Source organism: Takifugu flavidus, chromosome 10 (assembly GCF_003711565.1).
Source record: "Takifugu flavidus isolate HTHZ2018 chromosome 10, ASM371156v2, whole genome shotgun sequence".
In the NCBI taxonomy this organism is placed as follows: domain Eukaryota; kingdom Metazoa; phylum Chordata; class Actinopteri; order Tetraodontiformes; family Tetraodontidae; genus Takifugu; species Takifugu flavidus.
The window spans coordinates 4314060-4335000 of NC_079529.1; the positions used below are offsets into that span (position 1 = coordinate 4314060).

General features: G+C 49.5%; 1 protein-coding gene across 2 annotated transcripts in view; it reads left to right on the forward strand.

Moving 5' to 3' along the window:
• The window catches only part of LOC130532767 (receptor-type tyrosine-protein phosphatase U), a 100631-nt gene that overhangs the window by 32945 nt on the left and 46745 nt on the right, over window positions 1-20941 (forward strand). For both annotated transcript variants that reach the window (XM_057045595.1, XM_057045596.1), the window contains exons 2-3: window positions 652-783; window positions 19517-19788. In XM_057045595.1, coding sequence (XP_056901575.1) covers window positions 652-783; window positions 19517-19788 — 404 coding nt within the window. The remainder of the gene's footprint in view (window positions 1-651; window positions 784-19516; window positions 19789-20941) is intronic.

Sequence of the window (20941 nt, forward strand, 5' to 3'; positions counted from 1 at the left end):
TGAAAGCCCCTCGCAGCTTAAAATTCATCTCTGCTGATGAGGTTTTATCATAGATATTCGGTGCACTCTCACCTGAAAGCCAAGTCATTGGAGTAAAAGCATCACCATTATGGAAAACAGGAGGCTTGTATTAGTTTCACCATCATATGTTGATTTTTTCTTTTGTATTAACTCCCATGTCATAAGTTTTAAAAGCTCTCAGGTAATGTTCCAGGGATTGTGCTGGATAAAGAGAGTCTGGTTGAATGATTTACCCCATCAGGCCCAGAAGAGGAAGGTTTTGGGATTTAACTGAGAAAGAAAGCAGAAGTCACACCACAGACTTAATATTCCAGTTCTGGGGAAGGATCATTAAATTTTAACGTCAGAATATTAAAAGAATGTATTTGTGCCAATGTTTTAAGATACCGGCTTTGAAGCGTTTTTCTGATGTTTCACTCGTTTTAATTTAAAAATCATGGAGTTTTTTTTGCATTTATGGTCCTGCAGCAGAGAAATAGGCGGGTTTAACATGGAACAGAAGGGGGGGGGGGGTAAAAGGGCATTAGCATCACTTCGGGGGCCATTGTGTTGACACAAATGTGGAACAGGAAGTGTGGCGAAATAAAAGTAAAAGCATGTCAAGTCACGTCATCTCTTTTCCCTTTTCAGCGGCTGGATGCACGTTTGAGGAGGACGCGGACCCCAGCCTGTGTGACTTCACCCAGGGGGAGGAGGATGACTTTGACTGGCTGCTGTTCCGGACGTACGGTTCCCCCTACGCCAGCTCTGACCTCCTGCGGGGTGAGTGATGCTGCGGCGTGACCCGCCCCTCGCTCGTGTCCGCGCGGGGCAACAAAAACAGCTTTTCTTTAGGCTCCTACTTATTTTAAATGGAATCTGGGGGGGGTGATCTATCACAGCGATGCAGGAATGTGCAAATCAGCCTTGATAGATGTCCAGCGTCCATCGTGCCTCAGCTTTAATGAAGCATTCAGCCCATTTTTGTCTGCTCACCCCGAGGATCATTTTATGTTAACCAGCCACACAAGGCTAATGGAAACCAGCATTTTCATGCCATCCTCTTCCCTACTGGTTGCCAGAGGGAGGCAGCATGCATAGTTTATAAGGCGCTCCTCCTTGTCTGCATTAACAAACACCTACGGGGAGCTGAGATAGAGAAGAGTGCTGCTTCAGCACGGCGCTGGAGAAATACCAGCCGGCAGTGGCCCGCATCCACTGGAGAAAGTGGGAATAAGTAAAGACCCCTCCCCTCCGCCGTGTGGATCACATGGTAATGAGCGCATTACCACGAAAAACACGCCTTTTATCGCCTGTGCACGAGACGCGGAGTCGACAGCGGGACTCGGAACGCGACTGGTAGGAGCACAAAGAAGCCAAGAGGAGCTCAAGCGGAGACGACAACAGGGGATGTAATAATTTGAAAAGAAATTATCGGAGGCCTTCGGGGATTTTTCCATTGATTTGGAAAATATCGACTCGAGTGGCCTTTAAAAATGGTCAAGAACTTCCTGCGGGGATGAAGACCGGCTTTTTTCTTTTCCCCCAATCTGAGTGGCTGTGATGTTTATGTCTTATTCCCTGCTGGCAACTGTCCAAATTCTAGGCTTGATAAAGTCAAAATTCCCCCCCACACACACACACACACACACCATCAGCATTCAAGTGGGATTCTGCCTGCAGCCGGCAGCCGATTCACGGCAGGCAATGGGATAATTAATACTTTCCCCCTTGGGTTTAATTAAAACTTACTGCCGTGGCATTTAAAGTGTGTGTCAGATGAGGGGGGGGCAGGATAACACAGGTGGAAGCAGACAGGTACCTGATGAGACTGCCAGGGAGGGTCTGTGCTCAAACTCCTGATCGATCCACCACCAACGGGAGAGAAATTCCCATTCATTTAACATGAGCTGGGCTCACTCACGCCCTGGCTCTGATCAGCGGCGCGTCGCCGTGGCTACGGCGCGGCGCAGCGCTGGTGTGGACAGCCAAGACGCCGCAGGAAGCCACCTTTTTCCCGCTTCAGAATTCCATTTGGCGCTCCGTGAAGGTGGCAGGATAACAGGAGTTTAGGAGATAAGGCTGTTTACACTCGACCCGTATTAACTTTGTGGGGTTTGAAACTATCGTCGAGGGAAGATTGGTAAAGACAGCCGAGATAGCGGGCGCTTGCGGCTCCCCGGAGAAATCAGTGGCGTTCCCATGAAAGGGAAAATGGTTTTTGGGAGACAGACCGCGATGGGATGTGGATAAACCTTAATAAGAACGGCCCACTTTTCCGCGCTGCCGTTGATTATCTTGTCCCCTCTCTGTCGGCTTATATGAAGAAGCCGGGCGGCGAGATGACGACCTTGTGCGGAGGAATGTGTCTGCATGTCAAGTCTACCTTCATTCTCCTGTCGAGCAGCAGATTCATCAGCTTTATGTGTCTGCTGCAGTATCTTTTATAGATTATGGGATAGAGCAGCCTCCAGGAAATGGAAATCTGCCGTTTTACCTCCAATATCTGTTAGTAAAAGATCAAATATGTGGAGAGGGATGGAGGGATCCTTCCAGAGTAATTCTAGACTAAATCAGGTTATTTTATAACTCCCTGGTTTCCCTTTTTATGAACTGGTCACATGACACCGATTGCAAGGCATGCTGGGAAATTAGTTCTCGCTTTTTATTTTTGGACCATGCTGATGTAGCAGCCTGAACCGTGCTGTAAAGTTGCAGTTTACAGGATGATCAATGCAGGCGCCCCCAGAAACACGCAGGCCTGCACACTTGCCTGTAGGGGGCGCGCTCATCAAACAACATTTAAGTAGAAATAAACTTAGCAAGGACTTTTGAATAAACCACGCAATATAAATGATCAAGCTCATGCCACCCTGAATCAAATTAGTAGATGACACTTGTCCACTAGGGGGCGCTGCTAAAAATCCAAGTTTATATCTCAGGATTTCCTGATCTGATTGCTCCAGTATTGAGGTCTTTGGTGAAAGCAGCCACACACAGAATACTCTTGTGATTGGTGCAGACAAAAATATGCCGCAGTAGAACTGAATATATATATTTTCCACTAAATGTTGCCACAAATGGGTTTATGCTGCATAAATAGTTGCATGGATTCATAGACGATTTGCCCATTTATGTTTGCAGTCTCGTATTGGAAGGTGGAAATGCTGGCAGAGTGCAGGCTGTTCTTATTTATTTTGTCATTTGAAATTCAATTTCAAGCATATTCCTGTGTTTATGTTGAATGTAACCTGGGGTGGAACGTGCTTAGCTGTTGAACAGGTCCAACAAAGAGCGAGAAAACCATTTGAACAGTTTCCCGCAGCAGAGGGACGGCGGCGCCGTCTGTAACCTTGTGTCCAACGAAGGCGAGTCCTCCCCTCAAACACGGCCGTGGGGGTCAGAGCCCGCTCGGCTGGCACGGGCGACAGGCCTAATGGAATGTGATGTCCATGACGGAGGTGATCGGCGCAGGCTTCTCCATCTGTATCACCCTCTGTCGTATCGGCTCCATCTCCCGCCCGGTCTGGACCATTACGCCTTACACGGGAGCGCACGCGTCCGCGACAATGACCGCGGTTCCGTTCAGGTCTGTGAATGGCGGCGCGAGGGCACATCTGCTCCAGGAAGCCGTGTTGTTATCAGAGGCGAGCAGCCATTCTCACTCGTTTATTACAGCGCCGCCCCGCCTCTCCCTGCTGGCAGGACGCTCTCAGCATGCACAGAACAGCACATATAATCCACTTTTAAAGGTCTCCATTTATAGAGTCGAAGTTGTTAGTTACAGCGCCATGACTGTCAGCTTTTACGCCCATAATGTACTCCTGCATTTTCCTGCCTGACCTCTCGGGAGTCCTGCGGGAGAACGTTCTGCAGCTTCAGTGCAGCTGTGTTGTTTGTTTGTGTTTTTTATTTTTATTTTATCCCAACAGTGAATATAAAACCAACATGTTGAAAATCTATGGCGTAATTATAGAAGTAACAACATTGAGTCTTTATCCCTGTTGTTGCAGTATTGCGGGAGCGCAGGATCATTTAATTTGGACCACAGAGGTCAGGACAGTTTTAGTTGGGATAATTCTGCACGCTTTCAGTTCCAGAACCAGTTAATGAATTCAGATCCACCTGGTGGGACTTTTCCATTGCTCAGGACTGGAGAACAGGCTGCTTAGAGCTCATGACCTTAAGGCAAAGGGGATTATTTTTATTGACATACTACATCCGTGTCTGAAAGGTCACTTTAATTTCGAAACCTTCCTTAAATGCCATCAGGAGCCATTATTAACTGTAACAGCTTAATGGAGTTGTAATTGAGATATATGTAAGGAGGAATCGTCATAGCCAAGCACTGCTAATGCCATATCAGGCCAGAATAAATCATGTCTTTCAGTATTTTGACTGATAATAAAACTTTGTGGAGGTGTTCCACAGGGTTGTGAGCTCCACTGCCCACCCACTTATACTTGTGTTAATGTTGTTCCCTTTTGGCCGTCGTTTCTGTCCAATTAGAGGCACTTTGGAGAGGAAGCTGAGGATTTTCATGCGTTAAAAGCTGCTGGGTTAACAACATAATTGGGGTTCAAAACTCTGAGCCACAAGGACCATGCAGGTGAGGTGAAAAGTCTGGCCGCTGAAGCACGTTCAGCTCATAAAAACGGGTCATTTAAGTAACAACTGCAATTAGTTTGAGGAGAGTCTATCAGGAATTTAGCGTTTTTCCTCACACTTAATCGCAGCTATAGGTTTCCTGATTGTCTTTCCCTTTAAGCAATTGCAAACAGCATTTGCTGTAATTGGAGGGTTGTAATGTGATGTTTTTGAGGAGGAGAACTAAATAAGGAGACTTTTATAGTTTGGGGTGTTAAACACCCATTATCGGAGAATTGGTGCTGACTAAAGAGCAAAGTTGTTCGATCGTGAAATTCATTGCTGGAAACTTTGTATTTTTGAGTGATCTTTCATTATCTAGATGAAATAGATGAAAGTAGATAACGAGAAGCTCGATGGAGAAAATGATGCACATGGCTAAACTTCTAGCATTGTTGCTAAAGCTCAGGAACACGGAGGCTTTGTGTGCAGGGTGAGTATTGATCAACAGAATGGGGTTTGATCACAGGGATGCTTGCAAAACTGTCCCGAACCTTCGTATAATCTCTTAATCCAACTCAGGCCCTCTGTTACTTTCTTAGTAAACAAAGGATTAGCGGCATTAAAACGTCCTTGTGAATCAAATGAGAACTAAGTTTAAAGCATTTCTGCTCCTGCGCTGCAGCTTTGAGTGTCTCCTTCAAACCTCTGAAGTTTTCCCTCCTTTTGATGCCTCCTCCCTGCTAATCTCGCTCCCTCTTTGGTGACCTCCGCGAGCGGTCGCCCGGCTGGATGTGGGCTTTGGCTCGTCCTTTTAGAGAGATTCCTGATAGGTTTGAATATTCTGTTTGTGTATGTTTGAGTCAACAGTTCCGCCTCTACCCGCAGCGGCTCCTTCCCGACCTATTCTGGAGCGCTGCGGCGGGCGGAGCCTTTCTGATGTCTCGCGAGCGCAGACAAGCAAGATGTCGGAACAAGACAGATGCAGATTCCGCTTTGATGAAGTTTCAGTAATTTAACACAGTTTTTCTGAGGAGAAGGGTGGGGGGGGGGGGGGGTTGACAGCCCTAATGGCTCAGAAGCTAGCTGTGTGCTCGCTCTTGCCGCCTTGTCGTTAGCGATCCATCGCAACCCAAACAATTTAGAAAGCAAACGCCCGCTGACTGATGGCGTTGGGATCGTTAAAAACAGTTTTCCCTCAATCATCAGCGAATCTCAACTGTGTAATAACTCATTTCCTCTGCGCGTTGCTGCAGATTTGCTGTGAGCTTTTTGACAAATCCTGCGTGTTTGGGGCTGTTGGACCAAACATTTTTAGAATTCTTCTCTCAAGAGGGGGAAGAATTCTGAAAATGAACGACATCGAAATAAATGCATCGTCCTGCAGGAGATTTAAGTAAATGATGCAGTTCTGCGCATCTCTCGGGGGCTCTAATTTATACATCAGACCCCCCCCCCACTGGGAGAACTGGTACTCAAGGATTCACAACAGTGTCGGCTGCACAAAGCCTCTGTCATACAGTCGCCCAAACTGACACTTAAACTGTCAAACCCTCCACAATTCTGAATAGAAATATTGTTTCCAAGCACATTCGCTGCCAAATCTTTGCAACAGCGTGACGCAGCTGCACGCGCCCCATCTGAGCCGGTCGGCCCGGCGACCAGGACGGAAACAAGCGGAGTTTGTTCGCTTGTATTGGCGAACGTTTCCCTCTGCTGGGGGTGGCTGTTCAATCAGGGCACCTACGGGGGTGGGCTGGGGGTCATTTCCTTCCTCGTTGAAATAACAGCGAGGGATCCTCCTGAGACGCCGCCACATCTGGCGCCAGATGCAGGAGCGGGGCGAGATCTTGGGGGGAATAAAGAATAAAGAGTTTATTTCTTTATCTCCTTACTTTCCCCACGTTCTCTCTCTCTCCCCGTCCGCCGTCATGGCGGATGCGCTTCCCCCTCAGGTGCAGTTTAATTCCAGAGTGTTGCCATTATAACTCTTGTCACAGCACAACAGCCTGTCAGTAATTGATATGTAGGCGCCGCTCCTGGGTGGAGCCATTTGCATTAAATTGTGTTAACTGATATGATAATGAATGTGAAAGACCTGATGCAGGCGGAATGACTAACTGGGGATGGATGGCTGTTTGAATTACACACAATAAGTAATATATTATATTGTTTCCCAGAGGTGCGGAGCTCTGAGAGTGTTTACTGCCTGTCTTTTACTGGGATCGTCACCGGCATCCTCATAAATTGTCTATATCACATCTGGCATCCCCCGCCACCTCCTCTTCTCTGCTCCACATTCAAAGGTGCAAAGTTATTGGTGGAAATCTCCCCATAATTCCCAGCCCCGGGGGTGTGTCTCTGAGGGCCAGGTCTCCAGTCCCTTCGAGACTATTTGGAGGCACTAATTGCCTTGAGCTTCATGCTTGGTCTGTGGCTCAAGAGAAACCCAGGGCGGGATTCCAAACCTTCTTGCTACGAGGTGATCGCTAACCCCCTCTTGTCATATTTAGCTTGCCGTCCATCTCTGAGCTTTTATCCAGACTGGGTGTGTCGACAATGAGCCGTTTTGCAACTTTATTATTCTCCACAGGAGCCGATGAAAGTTATTACTCGTGGATGGCTTGAAGAGGAGTCTGAATTTAAAGAGAAATTAGCTGCATCCGAGCGACCCGACTGTTAGCGTCGCTACAAACGTTGCCTCGGTCGTCAGAAGTCTTGAAATGGTTCATTTGGCGGCCCCTAAAATGAGAGGCGTTCTTTAGGTTGTGTGCTTTTATGACATCGGTAGGATTCCTGCGTTCACATCCGCTTTCGCGGCTCCAGTCATTACTGGTTTTACTGCCTCTGACGAACATTCCCTGCCCCCCCCCCCCCCGAAAATACCGACTGCAGTCACGGAGTGTGAATATCGTAAAACAGCGGCGGTCTTCTGCTGTCGCCAGCCCCAGCGGGATGCCTGGAGATTGCTCCGAAAATTCAGTGTTCGGAGCCTCAAAACAACAACTGAAACAGCAGCGGGGCGACCTGGTGGTGGCTTTAGGGCCGTCTCCGCCGAGACGAGCGGCTCTTTCGGAGGACAGTCCCAGGTTGGCTCGGCCAATTTGGGGCTCTCGGACAACTCCGATATTAAAACCAGAAGATGGGAATGAGGACGCGACGCGCGTCGGTGCTGACACATCATTAGCTCCAGCACTGCGTCACTTTTTGAAGCTTTTCGCACCGAAACCCATAAAGGAAATACCCAGAAGCCGTGCATCAGTTTTATTGTGACAGTACAATTATGAAGCCCCAGCTCCCACAGCTGTGTGGGCTGCCGCCCTGTCACCTCGCTGAGAGCCAGGCACTCCAAAGGGAGAAATAAGAGGGCGCCGTAATCATAACTTCAGCCGAAACTCATATTCTTTCAACACACTTTGCTTATAGTGTCGTCCCCCCCCACGGCAGAGAAAACAGGGACTTTTCCGGATCCAACTTGAGGGAAGCATTTTCAAAGGCTTTGCGGTTAAGATGGCTCCTGCGGGGAGGTGAAGCCGCTCTCCTCGTCTTCTGATGTGTTCTCTTTGAGGTGGCGGGGACAGTGATGCTCAGCTGGACCCACCCCCCCCCCCCCCCACCCCCCGATGCTGCCGCAAAAACGCTCCCACAAACAGCTGCGTTGTTCATACATTGTTTAACCCAATTTGTTTGAGTCCTCTTAAGGGGCAGACACACACACACACACACACACCACACACACACACACACACACACACACACACGTTTTCATGGTCCTTCATGTTATCTTATTGAGATCTCCCAACAGTAATGAGAACATAACAACGTGCTGGTTGTAATCCTGAGCATCACTGGCCTCCTGCTCACACTCACTCCTGTCCAAACCTTTACACACCATTGTGGGCTGGTGCTGTCCATGGGTGTCCAGAACTTTAACCTAAGCTACTCAGCACTGCGGCCTCCAAGGTTTCTTAAAAACCCTGTCCTCAATAATCAGCTTCTTATTTATATAAAGAAAGGAAATGGAGCCTCCGCTAATTAAGGGCCAGGCTAAAAAGGCGCAGCCTTTTCTGCAAATTCATTATCTTTTTAAATCAAATTAGGTAAGTAAAGCTGGGAATTCCCTCCACGCTTGATTACAGGCTGGTTCAAATTCCAGAGGCTGGGTCAGAGTCATGCTATTTCCTGCGACAATTACTGCATCAGATAACTGAGATTTATTAGCCAAACAGCCCCACAATTAATTAGGGAGCCGGACCGGACTAATCCTATTTCCACGGGCTTCTGCGGGTCCAACCGCTTCCACCAGCGAGTGGAGCAGAAACACACTTCAAAGGGCCCGGAATCGGCCGCGGCTGGGACGGTGTAATTGCTGAGCGGGCTACATTTGAGGGATTGTGGCGCGCAAAGGAAACCCTGCAGGAGATGTTATTTCTGCTCACACGTTTAGGCCACTCCCACATCAACGCAATGCAAAGACCTGACCTCCGTGAAGCCTGGCGGGTCCCGCCGCCACAAAAACATGTTCAGGCCGCTCTCCGCGTTCCAGGCACACACACAGTTGGTCTCCGAAGACCTCCAGCGTCGTCAAGGCAACGCATGCCAGCCGGCGGTTGGCAGGAAACCTTCCTCTCACTCATTAGCAAAGCGTCATTCTGGGTTTGTTTTAATTATCGTGTCAAACTAAAACTGTCTAACAGAAATCTGAGGAGCAAATTTAGCGGCTGAGTGAGGAGAGAGCGCGGCGGAAGCGGGGGACGTTTCCCATCGCTGCGCCCTCGTAGAGTCAGAGCTTATTATGCACCGAGTGGAAGGAAAGGGAAACTTGAGCATATGGCACAAAAACCCTGGAGGAAGTGTGAATCTGCTGTTGTTATGACCCACAAAACTTGATGGGCGACTCAGCCAAATGTCTCCTCCTCCCCGGACATGCAGAGAGATTTGTTTTTGCAGTTTTTGTCTCGACGGCGCGCAGCCTCGTCTTTGTCCCAGGAGCCTCAGGTGAGTCTCACAGGGGCCCTCTGGGATCCTCCAGTGGCTGGTCTGGGACTCCGCCTCCACCAGAGCATTACGCGTGAAATATGCTTGAAAGATTGACTGATTTCAGACAGAAAAAACAGCATATTTTCTTTGTGGGGACTAAAGTCTGGCACACTGGAGAAGAACAGGTTAAAACGTTAGCTACAAGGTCGATGTGCGCCCGAGCGCCTGTTCAGAGTTGCCAAATAAAGGTGTTCGTGGCTCCTCAAAGATGTTTTGGAGCCTATCTTGGCTGCGGCTACAGAAGAGACTCCGTCGATCTGGCTTTAATGTGGACGGCCGACAGACTGGATGATGAGCTGGGCCTGAAAGGAGAGGCAGAAACGGGGCCCCGAGTCTGCCGGAGCTCCCTCAGGCCGGGTCTTGGCAGGGCTGTTCAGAGCCGCTCTCCCACAAACTCTGCGCAGCGGTCTCCACGGTTCCTAATGGCCGCGCTGCTGCTCCTCACAGTTGGGCAGTTGACAGTTTCCCATCCTTTTTAAGCAGGAGATAAAGCCCTGGCAGGCTGTGGGAAATGGAGTCCGAGTCGTCTGCAGAGGTTTAAAGAGCAGTTTCTAAAAGCTGCTGCCTTTTGTTGCATGTGTTTATTGTTTATCCTAAAATGGATTTTAAAAATAACTGCTCACCAAAACTGTGGAGACGAGGTTAATTGATCACTTAGTTTGTTTGAGTGCAATGAATCATCTCGTGTGATAAACATGCTGCTGGTTTGATACATATAGGAGGGTTTGTACTGATACTGCACCACTTCAGCTTCGGCTGATTTCTGTGGGTTTTTGTTCTTTTGCTACATCAGCGTGTTGCTTTTTCAACAGCTAACTGTCAAGACAGCGCTGGTCCACGAAAAACTGGCCACAAATCTTTGCCTAATTTAAACTTCATCTAGTTTAAACTTAACTAGCTTAAACCCCATCAGCAGGTTTGTCTTCTGCCTAACGCTGCAGTTACACCGCCTGGCCACTAGTCGGCAGTGTGAATTCCACCATATTTCCGCGGAAGAGATCCCTTCGCGAGCGAGTTGTCCGCTCTCAGCCGGCAGATAATCGATGGGACGTTAAAGAACAGAAAAGAAAGAGGTGCCTCTCATGCCAAGATGTGGACGACAGACAATATAAGCCCCGTCTGGCTCTGCCGCGCTTTTGTGCCCAGGATGTGATTTTTCAGCCGCGGAGAAAAAAAAGCTGTCGCTGATATGAAAGTAAATGTTGCATCCATTGTTTTAAGCGTGGCGGCATAATTACTCAACGCACCTTCCGTGGCATTCATTTCCATTATGGAGCCGCCGAGACGCTTCGCAGGTGTTTGTTCTCGGACGACGGACATTTCTCACGGCGTGACAGCCGAGCTCTGGCATTTCGCTGCGTCTGTTTATTTGCATAAGATACATCAACACAAGTGATAAATTCCCGATCTGCCTGATCTGCATACCAGCAGCAGCACCATTAATTCCACCCACTAGTGTAACACTTTGGACCTGGTCCTTGTATTTCTCCTGAGTGCTGGGCTGGGAGGTGATTAAAGGCCAGGTCAGACTGTCCCTCGTGCCTGAAGCTCTTCCTCTGTGGTATTTGTCATGCAGCGGGGCGCATTATTCTTCTGGATAAGGGCTTCGGTGGAAGCAGCCTCAGCCCGAAAGGGTTTATTCCGCCTGCGTTAATGTTTCCACTGGTGGCATTTGGTCTTCCCGCAGCGCGTTGCCACGGAGGTTTTAATGTTATCCAGCAGGGCCTGGGTGGCGGAACCGGGCCACGCTTTTAATTCGTCTTTATTTTGCACAATTAACCTCAAGTTTCCACTAAAAACAGACACGGCGACCTCACAGTTAGCAAGGGAAGCCTGATCTGCTCCTGCAGCTCGATGTGGTGAGTTTCCAGGTTCTTCTGGGATCGACCCAAACCCACCGGGGGCGTTCTGGACTGTGGCGGTGCTGGGATTGGTAGCGTTCGGCAGGAAGTGTGCGTAATAATGGGTCAGCCCCCTTCTTCCTGGGCGCTGCTGTATTTCTGCTGCTCTGTTTTAAACACACCTGTCACATTTCTCCTGTCCGAGTCGGTCACGCACGAGTGATTTCCCGGAGAAAAATCTGCTGCGTTGCCGTCGGTACAGGCCAAGGTCAGCGGGACAGTCGCTGTCATGGTAACGAGAGGTGCCGCTGAGACAGGCCAGGTGGGGATTGACAGTTAATCACAAGAACGTTCCACGTCTGAGGTGGGCGGATCTTTTCCCTGCGTGCTGCCTGTCAGGGTGATGAGTCCGGGGTCCGTGAGCAGCAGCCTCACATTTATCTCTCCAACTGGACCAATCTCCGCTTTTAACCGTACAACCCTGCCACATGCCACTGCTATTGCCCCCCCCCCTCCATTCATGCCGTTTGCAGACAGGAAAACATCCTTTAACCATCTGCACAGTGGCTTTTTCGCCGGTAACGCGCGATAGCTGCATCCACAGCCACAAAAGTGGAAGCTGGCAGAATTTCCTGGGTCTTAATTGTTGTGGGAGGAAATGCGTGGGCGGGTAGAGACGGTCGAGTCAAGCAGTTATTAAAACTTGTGCTCATGGCACTTTTCGCTGTCGACGCCGCTCTGCAACACATTTCAAGATTAGGTGTATGTGCATGAGATGAACTGATGACTAGTTGTTGAATTGTTTCCCTTAAATGTCTTATTGTGCTAATTTACGGCCGCTAATGCTAATATCCTTAATTACAGGCAGCCTGGAGCAAATACAATTAAAAACCTACAACGCAGACTTGTTCTGCGTCAACAACTGCAAACATTGTCGGTACGCGTGCAGCTTTGGGCTCCAGGCGAGCTTTTTTCTATTTTTTCCCCGACTGTCATTCATGTCCGAGCTCATTACCTCTGTGTCGAGAGAGACGACCGGACCCCAGCGCTTGCCGTTACACGGCTGAGCCCCTTGTTCCCAGACGGTGCTCAGTTAACCGCGGGGGGCATGTCGCCATGCTGGCTTGTTAATGGGATCATTCATTGATAACAAGAAGCTAATATAAATCTCATCAGAATTCCAGCCTGTCACTGGAGGACAGGATCAGTGTCATCCAGAGAAAACAAATAAAATACATTCTGTTTACTCATTTAGAAAGTGTTTCTACCATTTTAGGCTTTAGCAATTCCAAAAGACCCTGAGCCTTTTTGGAAAATTAGTGGAAACATTTCAAACCAGCTGCCTCCTGGGGTGCAGAGGCGCTAAATATAGCTCCTGGGATGAAAGGTGCCTACGCAAAATGAAATAATGGCGCCCATTAATTTGTTCTATTTTCGCTTCCTCCTCCCGGGGCGGTTGACGGGTGGGGGGAGAGTAGGTCGTCGCTAAGGCTAAGGTAGAGTTTTAGAGCACACGCCGCAGAGAAGGTCGGAGCTAAATGGGTTCACCGGTCAGGATGTCCAGGTTTGTTGGCCGGGATGGGACTGGGATGAGGTGCATTTGGGCCAATGGTTCAGGCTGGAGCAAACACTCCGCGACTAATGTAACGCAACATATAATTACATATGGGAATGTTAGCTAACGAGTGTGTGGAGTTAATCATCCATTGTCTCCTTTGTGTGCGCAGATTTGTGTCTGGAGAAGCAGTTGGAGACAACGTGAATGAGATAGTTGTCAGGATTTGGAAGTTTGAGTGTTGCCTCTCAGATATTTCACTTCCTTCATGGAGAACCTGTCGATCGACCCTGACGGATGGTGATAGTTTTAAAAAGTAGAGAAAAAAAAAAGACCAACCTCTGAACTCACATCCAAGTGCAGCACTTAGCAGTATTGTATTTGGCGTCGTGGAAGCTCTCGGCTAATTGCGCCGCGTGGAGGGGTGGGGGGTGGGGGGTGTGTGGCGTTCGTTTCAGGGCGATGGCTGGTTGATAAAGTGCTGTTGTGTGCTAAAGGCCAATGTTTATGGATTTCTGCAACACCCTGGAGCCGAGCGGGGCAGCAGCAGGGTCCCGCTCTCTCCCTCTACGTGCACTCACTCTCTCCCAGCGCCGGTCGTGCGCTCTCCTGCGCCCGCTGCGCCCATTGCTTAACACTGACCTCCTAGATATAAACCATAGCACATATAAAATGTCCATTTGATAAAGTATTGACTTGTGTAAACACGCACGTCCGAGCGCCAACCTCTCATTCCCGTTAGACACATTCCTCTTTTCATTATCGCGTGGTTAATTTAGGGCACAATCTGCTACACGGGGTTCCTTGCTGCCCCCGGGGCCCCTTTGACATATTCATTTTGTAGAACATCGGCGCAGGCCTGCACTCTGACCACAGCGCTAATGCTGATACATGATTCATTCGCCAGCGCCTACTTTTCTCGTCACAGCCCGAACGGAGGCAGAAATTAATCCGGGCCTCTCAGTTATCTGGCTCGCCCTCCTGTGATGGAGGTTGTAGCCTTTGCACACGGTTGATTACACCCCAACCTTATGAGCCCCCCTTCCGGGTCATCTTATCGCCACGCCGGTGGGATGCTGCAGGTATCGGTGAACTCCATGGGAGGCGCTCTTCGGGTCCGCCTGACACCACCTCAGTCTGCCTGTGCTTTCTAGGAAAGATGATGGGACCTCATCCGTGCGCAACTGGGAAATAATTTGGCTAATTCTGTATGATTCCTCCCGCTTGATGCGCGAGCACAAATTTACGGCGACTTACTGATGCAGAATGTGTGAATCTGCAGTCAGAGTATTAAAGTGGGGACGTCCTGTGCCCCGCGGCCGTCCAGGTACAATAAAGCCATCTGGTTCTCTACAGAGGGCGCGGCTAATGACGGAACCAGGGAGTCGTTTCCGGAAGATTATTGCCGGTCACCATAAACTAATACTGTCCTCACCTGTACTCATCTCTCTTCGCGCGCTAACGTTGAGCGTGTCCACACAGACCGTATCGTCCCCCCGCTGTCTGCTTTCATACGTCCTCTCCTGGGAAGATCTGCCTGGAGGACAGTCTGAAAGGTCAGCATAATGCACCTTTCCCTCCTTCTCTCCTCGGAAGAGAGGTTGCTGACGCGGCTGTATCGCTGTCCAACGCCGCGAGGCACATTCGGAGCGCCCGTGTGTGTTTTCCTGAACGTTACTCTGAATCAGGCTCATTCCCCTCCCGTTGCCGTTGCTCTGGAAAGTCGGAGGCTCCTCACCCGCCCGCGGCTGAGCCTGAAAGCCGCGGAGCCGCCTCGTGTTTTTCACCTGCTCGCGCTCGATAACGTGTCCGAGAGCGTCAAGGTCGCCGCGGGAGAGAATAGGAAGAGCAGGAGGAAGCGCGATAAAGAAATAAACCGCGTCAACGCCGCAGAGGTGCAGCCAGGATCAAGATGCAGACTTTTGCAAACATCTTTGTGGACATGATCCGGGTCTCAAAACACACACTTGTTTGAAGAGGTCGCCGCGGGTCGGCCCGGCCAGAAATCGCCCGCTCATCTGGAGCTCGACCCGGCCCAGATTAAAAGGAGGCAGCCAACAAAGCAAGGAGGCTTTTTAAATCCAGATTGATGTGGTGTTGGGTCGGTAACATTTGAACCGAACGAATGACGGAGGAGGTGTCACCGTGAATGGATGAACGGTCGGACAGGGGCGATGCGTCCGGACGGGAAGGCGGAGTTTGAGGACGGAGGACGTCGATACCCTCTGTTTGTCTGCTTTGAATACATTTGAAACGAGGCTTCGGCCACTTGACGGATGATGACACCGGTGATAATGAAAAATGATACAGAGGGAAGACAACAGAGCGGGGGGGGGGGGGGGTGAGAGTAAGTAACTCAGCTTTCACACCTTCAGCCGGAGCGACTGCGGGGCAACAGTGACATCCGGCATTAGAGACTGTTCCCACATTTTTTCAATTTTTGGTTTTGCTACTTGGAAAGGAACCTTGGAAAGACCCTTAAACATTAATTAAAGGTCTCTAATTGGTTGATACCTTGCAGAATGCTTCTTAAGCCTCTCGGCGCTATTATGAGCGAGACCGATAACGACCGCGATCAACGCTCCAGACAGGTAATTGCAAACAAAAGTATAATTAGAGGTGGCGTAAAGGAAGACAAGGAGAGAGGAAAAGGCCTGTAATTTAAATAAAGCGTTAGCATCTCTCTCTCATGAGCCGTGGAGGGTGGGGGAAGTTTGTTTTTGAGGGGGGGCGAGCCCACTGCAGCTCTTAGCAGGAACGCTGTCATTGGCTGTCATTGTGATAAGTCGATTAGTTTGCCTGATGTTTTAATTACTGGACTGTCCCCGTGTGAGCTTTTCCATTAGGGAAGGAACGTGTCCATCCTCTCATCAGGTGTCCTTCCATCAACTCCTCCATTGGAGACTTATTTTCTAACCTAAACCCCGAAGCTCTTGTTGTTTTTCACCGTTGGGGCTACATGCTGAGCTAGTTTTACATTTGAAAGGAGGTTCGAGCGGATGGAGTTTTAGTGCCAACGGAGATTACGGCGGCCGGCAGCAGAGCCCCCCCGACTCAGTCTGAAATTCCACTCGAGCTTCTGCTAACGGAGCGCAGAACGGAGGCACCAGAAGAGCTCAGCGTCAGTGACCGTTGTGCTGAGAGCTGGGACATCAGCAGAGAGGTGGTGGGCGGAGTCAAGGGTGTGTCTTGGGGGCAGGGCGGAGTCAAGGGCGTGTCCTGAAGGCAGGGCAGGGTAGAAGGCGTGTCCTGAAGGTAGGGCGGAGTCAAGGCGTGTCCTGAAGGCAGGGCGGAGTCAAGGGCATGTCCCGAAGGTGGGGCGGGGTCAAAGGCGTGTCCTGAAGGCAGGGCGGGGTAGAAGGCGTGTCCTGAAGGTAGGGCGGGGTCAAAGGCGTGTCCTGAAGGTAGGGCGGGGTCAAAGGCGTGTCCTGAAGGTAGGGCGGGGTCAAAGGCGTGTCCTGAAGGCAGGGCGGGGTAGAAGGCGTGTCCTGAAGGCAGGGCGGGGTAGAAGGCGTGTCCTGAAGGTAGGGCGGAGTCAAGGGCGTGTCCTGAAGGCAGGGCGGAGTCAAGGGCATGTCCCGAAGGTGGGGCGGGGTCAAAGGCGTGTCCTGAAGGTAGGGCGGAGTCAAGGGCGTGTCCTGAAGGCTTCTGCGCCCATTAATGCCGTTTGTTTGTGTGTTTGTCCGCTCTGACTCCATGTTTATGTGCATTGACTTGGACTGTGGCCTTGAAAATCTGAAGCTTTGGTGCTTTAACCTTCAGTTATTGTCTGACTTCTTCTTTGTCTGCGTTATTCTTTTTCTGTTGTGCGTTGCGGCCGTCACAGCGTCCAGGCTTCAGTTCAGCGGTGTCACGTATGAATTATGATGTCCTGCATCGGTCTCAATCTTATTACAGCTGTTCTTTTGCCCTTGGGAGGGGCAGCAGGGGATGGATGGAACTTTTATCAGATTTCACGGGGCCTCAGCGTATATATATCAGCGAGGGGCCTGGCTGTCATGCAGGCGCGCGTTTGTGTCTCACACTGGAGCTCTAAACACGACAGCGTCTGGCTAAAAGTAAAGGAAAACAGAAGCTAATTTGCTATCCTCCCTCGGTAATTTGCAGTTCTTGATCTGGTAAGGAGATCCTCAAGGCCTTGAAAGGAAGGAGGTGAATCAGCAGCTGTTAAGCTGCATGAATAAGACAAACAGATCAACATATGCTCAGTAATTGCATGTTTAATATGATAAATGGCGTCAGATTTGTGAGACATAAGGGATGGTCAGATGGAGGGACCTACTCTCGTATAGGCGTCAGAGGTGGATTTGTTCCGAGCGTCTGTTCTTCCATGTGTGAAGGACGGATTCCAGTCCGAGCCATAAGGACTCATTTCTTCTTATACGGCCGTCGTGATGAATGAACGGGTGGGAGTCAGAAAGGACTCGGCAGCTGAATAGTCGCGCACTGCATTCCTTCTATTAAAGAGAGGAAAAAAATCCTCCACGTTTTTCCCTCCACCTTGAATTTCTGTGATAAAAGTGGCATCATTGCATCTCTTTAAACAAGTTCTTTCACTTTTAACTCCAGTTGACAGAAAAAAGCATTTTACTGTTGCGTTCATGTTCTCAATTGTGCTTCACTGATGGAGAACAAAAGGCCGATTAAATTTGCCATGGAAGCTTGATTAAGAACATCTTATTAGAATAGAATTAAATGTCAGTGGCCCTCGGTCTCAAGTTCCTTCACGTTGGTTAAATGCTGATGATTATTGCAGTTAATAGCATCTAAGCTTTATATAAGGCTGGATGGCGTGCGCACCGCAGCCAACTGGACTGTTTGAGTGAAGTTACACTCCGAATCCAGGACTTCAATTAGGTCGCTGACCATAGAAGATCTCTTGTGGGGGAGGGGTGCTGCCAAAGGTGTCCTGAAGGGCCTCGGTTTGGTTGGGAGACGTGTTTCGTTTGAATACATTTCCGAACCTCAGGTGCCGTCGGGAGCGGCCTCATTAAACACGCGACGGCGTCCGGCTTCCAGCTGAATCCCGAAGGTTGGAGGGCAGCGGAACGTCTCTCGGCGCGGTGCTAGAGTAGCAAAGTCAACAGAGAGGCGTTAACATCTGCGCGTGTTGGACAGAAGACAGCAGCACTGAACTGTTATTGTAATGAGAGTGGCGAGATGTTGAGTCCAGGACGGGACACAAATCTGGGGCTTTTGACAGAGCTGGAGAGGGACCAGGTCTGGCAGCAAAGCTTCACTTTAGCCTGCAGCTGCTGACCACAGACGCTTCTCTGATGTCCTGGACAATCTGGCTCAAGAGCTTCAATATTAAACGTCTCTGGGTAAACACAGGGTTTGGGTGATTTTCCTTATTTGCATGATCACATTCCAACAGTAGCAACAACGATTAGCCGAGCTCATATATGGATTCTCCGGCACGACTGTTCATTTTTTCTTAAATCAAGTCTCAAAAAAAGCTTTTTGAGCTTTCTTAAAATCTAAAACATCTCTTGTTCACTTATTGTCTTGGATCTCTTAAATCATGACACGATGCTAGTTAAGCCAAGCATTTGGAACGTCATTTTAGCATGCTAGCTAAACATAGAAAGCAGATCAGTTAAAGTGGAGCAGCCAGGAAATATTCTGCATTTATTAAGGAGGAAAAAAAAGGCTTTGGTGAATAAGCAATCGAGTTCTGTGAGCCATTTTCATTATGGCTAAAAATAATAGCATAACTAACTAAAGCAGCAAGGCTGTCTTTGTGCTTATATTCCCAGTGGAATTCTAGTCCGTGTGGGATGTACAGGATTCCTTCTCTGTCTGGAATTTCAATATTTACAGGCTGTTCTGTCCAGCTCAGTATAAATGCCTCCAAGACACCAGGCGCCAGGACTGCGACCGTCTGGTCCCGGGGGGCTCGTGTCTGATAGAGAGACCTTGGCAACAGGCTCGGCGACGCGAGTGCACAGGAAGGTCTCCCCACAACGCCGCGCTAATCGCGTTAGCGGGCACAGATTCCAGGCAGGACAGATGTGAGGCAAAGGGCAAAAGGGTCATTCTGTTCTAATTACAGGATGCTCGGAGGGCTTCATGAATCTTGTTTTCCAACTCGGCGTCACCTTGTAGAGAGAAATCTGACATCACTTCTTTGTCCTGCACAATCGTTCTCCACCCCTTTTATTCAGTAATGGTTAGTTTTGTTTCCTCTTATTGATTGTATGCATTTCTTTGTCTGTTGCACCTGCTAAAGTGGTTAAAAATCGATTTGATTCTTCCTGAAATACAGGATCCATGAAAAGCTTTGTTGCTTGGATTTCTCTGTCGCTCTACAGGGAACTCAAATTATTATAAATATATATTATTATTATAAATATATATATTTCCAGGTGTCCAACTAAAGGCTTTTTCTTGATTGGTGGCTGAAGATGAATCATTACAGTAACGCACGACACCAGTCCGCTCTGAGCCCTCGATGACCTTTGAACTCTGACCTGTTCCTCTCTCTCTCCAGGTTCCTACATGCTGGTGAACTCCTCCCAGCATGCCGTGGGCCACCGGGCCCAGCTCCTGCTGCAGCCCATGAGCGAGAACGACACCCACTGCATCCAGTTCAGCTACTTCCTGTACAGCCGCGACGGCCACAGTCCGGGGGCGCTGCGGGCATACGTGCGAGTCAACGGCGGTCCCCTCGGCATTCCCGTCTGGAACACGTCCGGCTCGCACGCCAAACAGTGGCACCCGGTGGAGCTGGCCGTCAGCACCTTCTGGCCCAATGAGTACCAGGTAGTCCATGTTTATCCTCCATCAGGTGCTGAGTTCATGAGTTCTGATGTACGTCCTCCCCTCTCTGACGTTCCGGTATCGAGCGACAAGGGTTTCATTTTCCCGACAACGATCCGCGAAGCCTCTGACGGATCACCTGTATACCGTAACACAGACTGTGGTGATCAACACTCACTTCAGCCCGGAGGTGAATCTGGTGTTAATTACTTGCTTTTGCAGTTTAATTAACATCGATTCCCCGGGGAGAGTAGCGCATGCTCGCGGCGGGGGAGGGGCGGTACCAGATTCTTTCCGCCGGGCCGGCGTCTTCAGCCGTCTTTGCCCTATTGTCGGCGCCACAGACGGCACAGTCAGGTGAGCGCGAGGGTATAAATCTATTAATCCAATTTCTTATTTTCTGCACTCGCCGCATAGCTGTCGAAAAGCAATTAAGTTGAGTAGTGTGCGTTTTACCGGGACGTGTCAATCTCTGCGATGTAATTGCGTTCTGCAAAGCCCCGCAAGATCCGACCTTCACTATGTAAATAATAGCGCTTTGTAAACATCTGGAGGGGGTGCAGATGTGGGACGACCCTGTTTGACGTATCTGAGGAGAAACAGTCGGAGCTGAAACAGACTCACAGGATCGGGAGCGACAGCTTCTCTCTGCTTTGTTTCCTTCCCATTATTATGCTGCAGCGTCGTGCTCGGCCTCACGTGGAGCTTTTTCTGAGGTAAAAATGCGTTTCAGCGTAAACGTCTCATGTTCAGGATGCTTCGTTTGCAGCAATATGCTGGCAGAGCGCCGATGCTTAAGGTGACTTAAGCTAATGAGCGTAAAGTGGTCAAAACATCCCCGTTCCCCTTTAAAGAAAAAGGTTAAAATTCAAAGTGATTTTAGTCATAGAATGTCTTTAATTGATTAACCGCGGCCGGCTTTTATCCAAAAATGTCACCTCAAACATGGTTCCTGATAAGGAGGAAAGGAGGACGTGGCTGAAGGAGCTTCTCGGTTTTAAAGAAATACCCTCGGAAACAACCCGGCGTGCGGGGAACCCATTAAGCTGCAGATAGCGGCTCGATTTATTGGGGAGATAAGAAGCACCGAGGCTGACAAATCAGAAGGATTACGAGCTTTGCTAACTAGCGCTGGTGGCAGCTCCTCGTCCCGCTA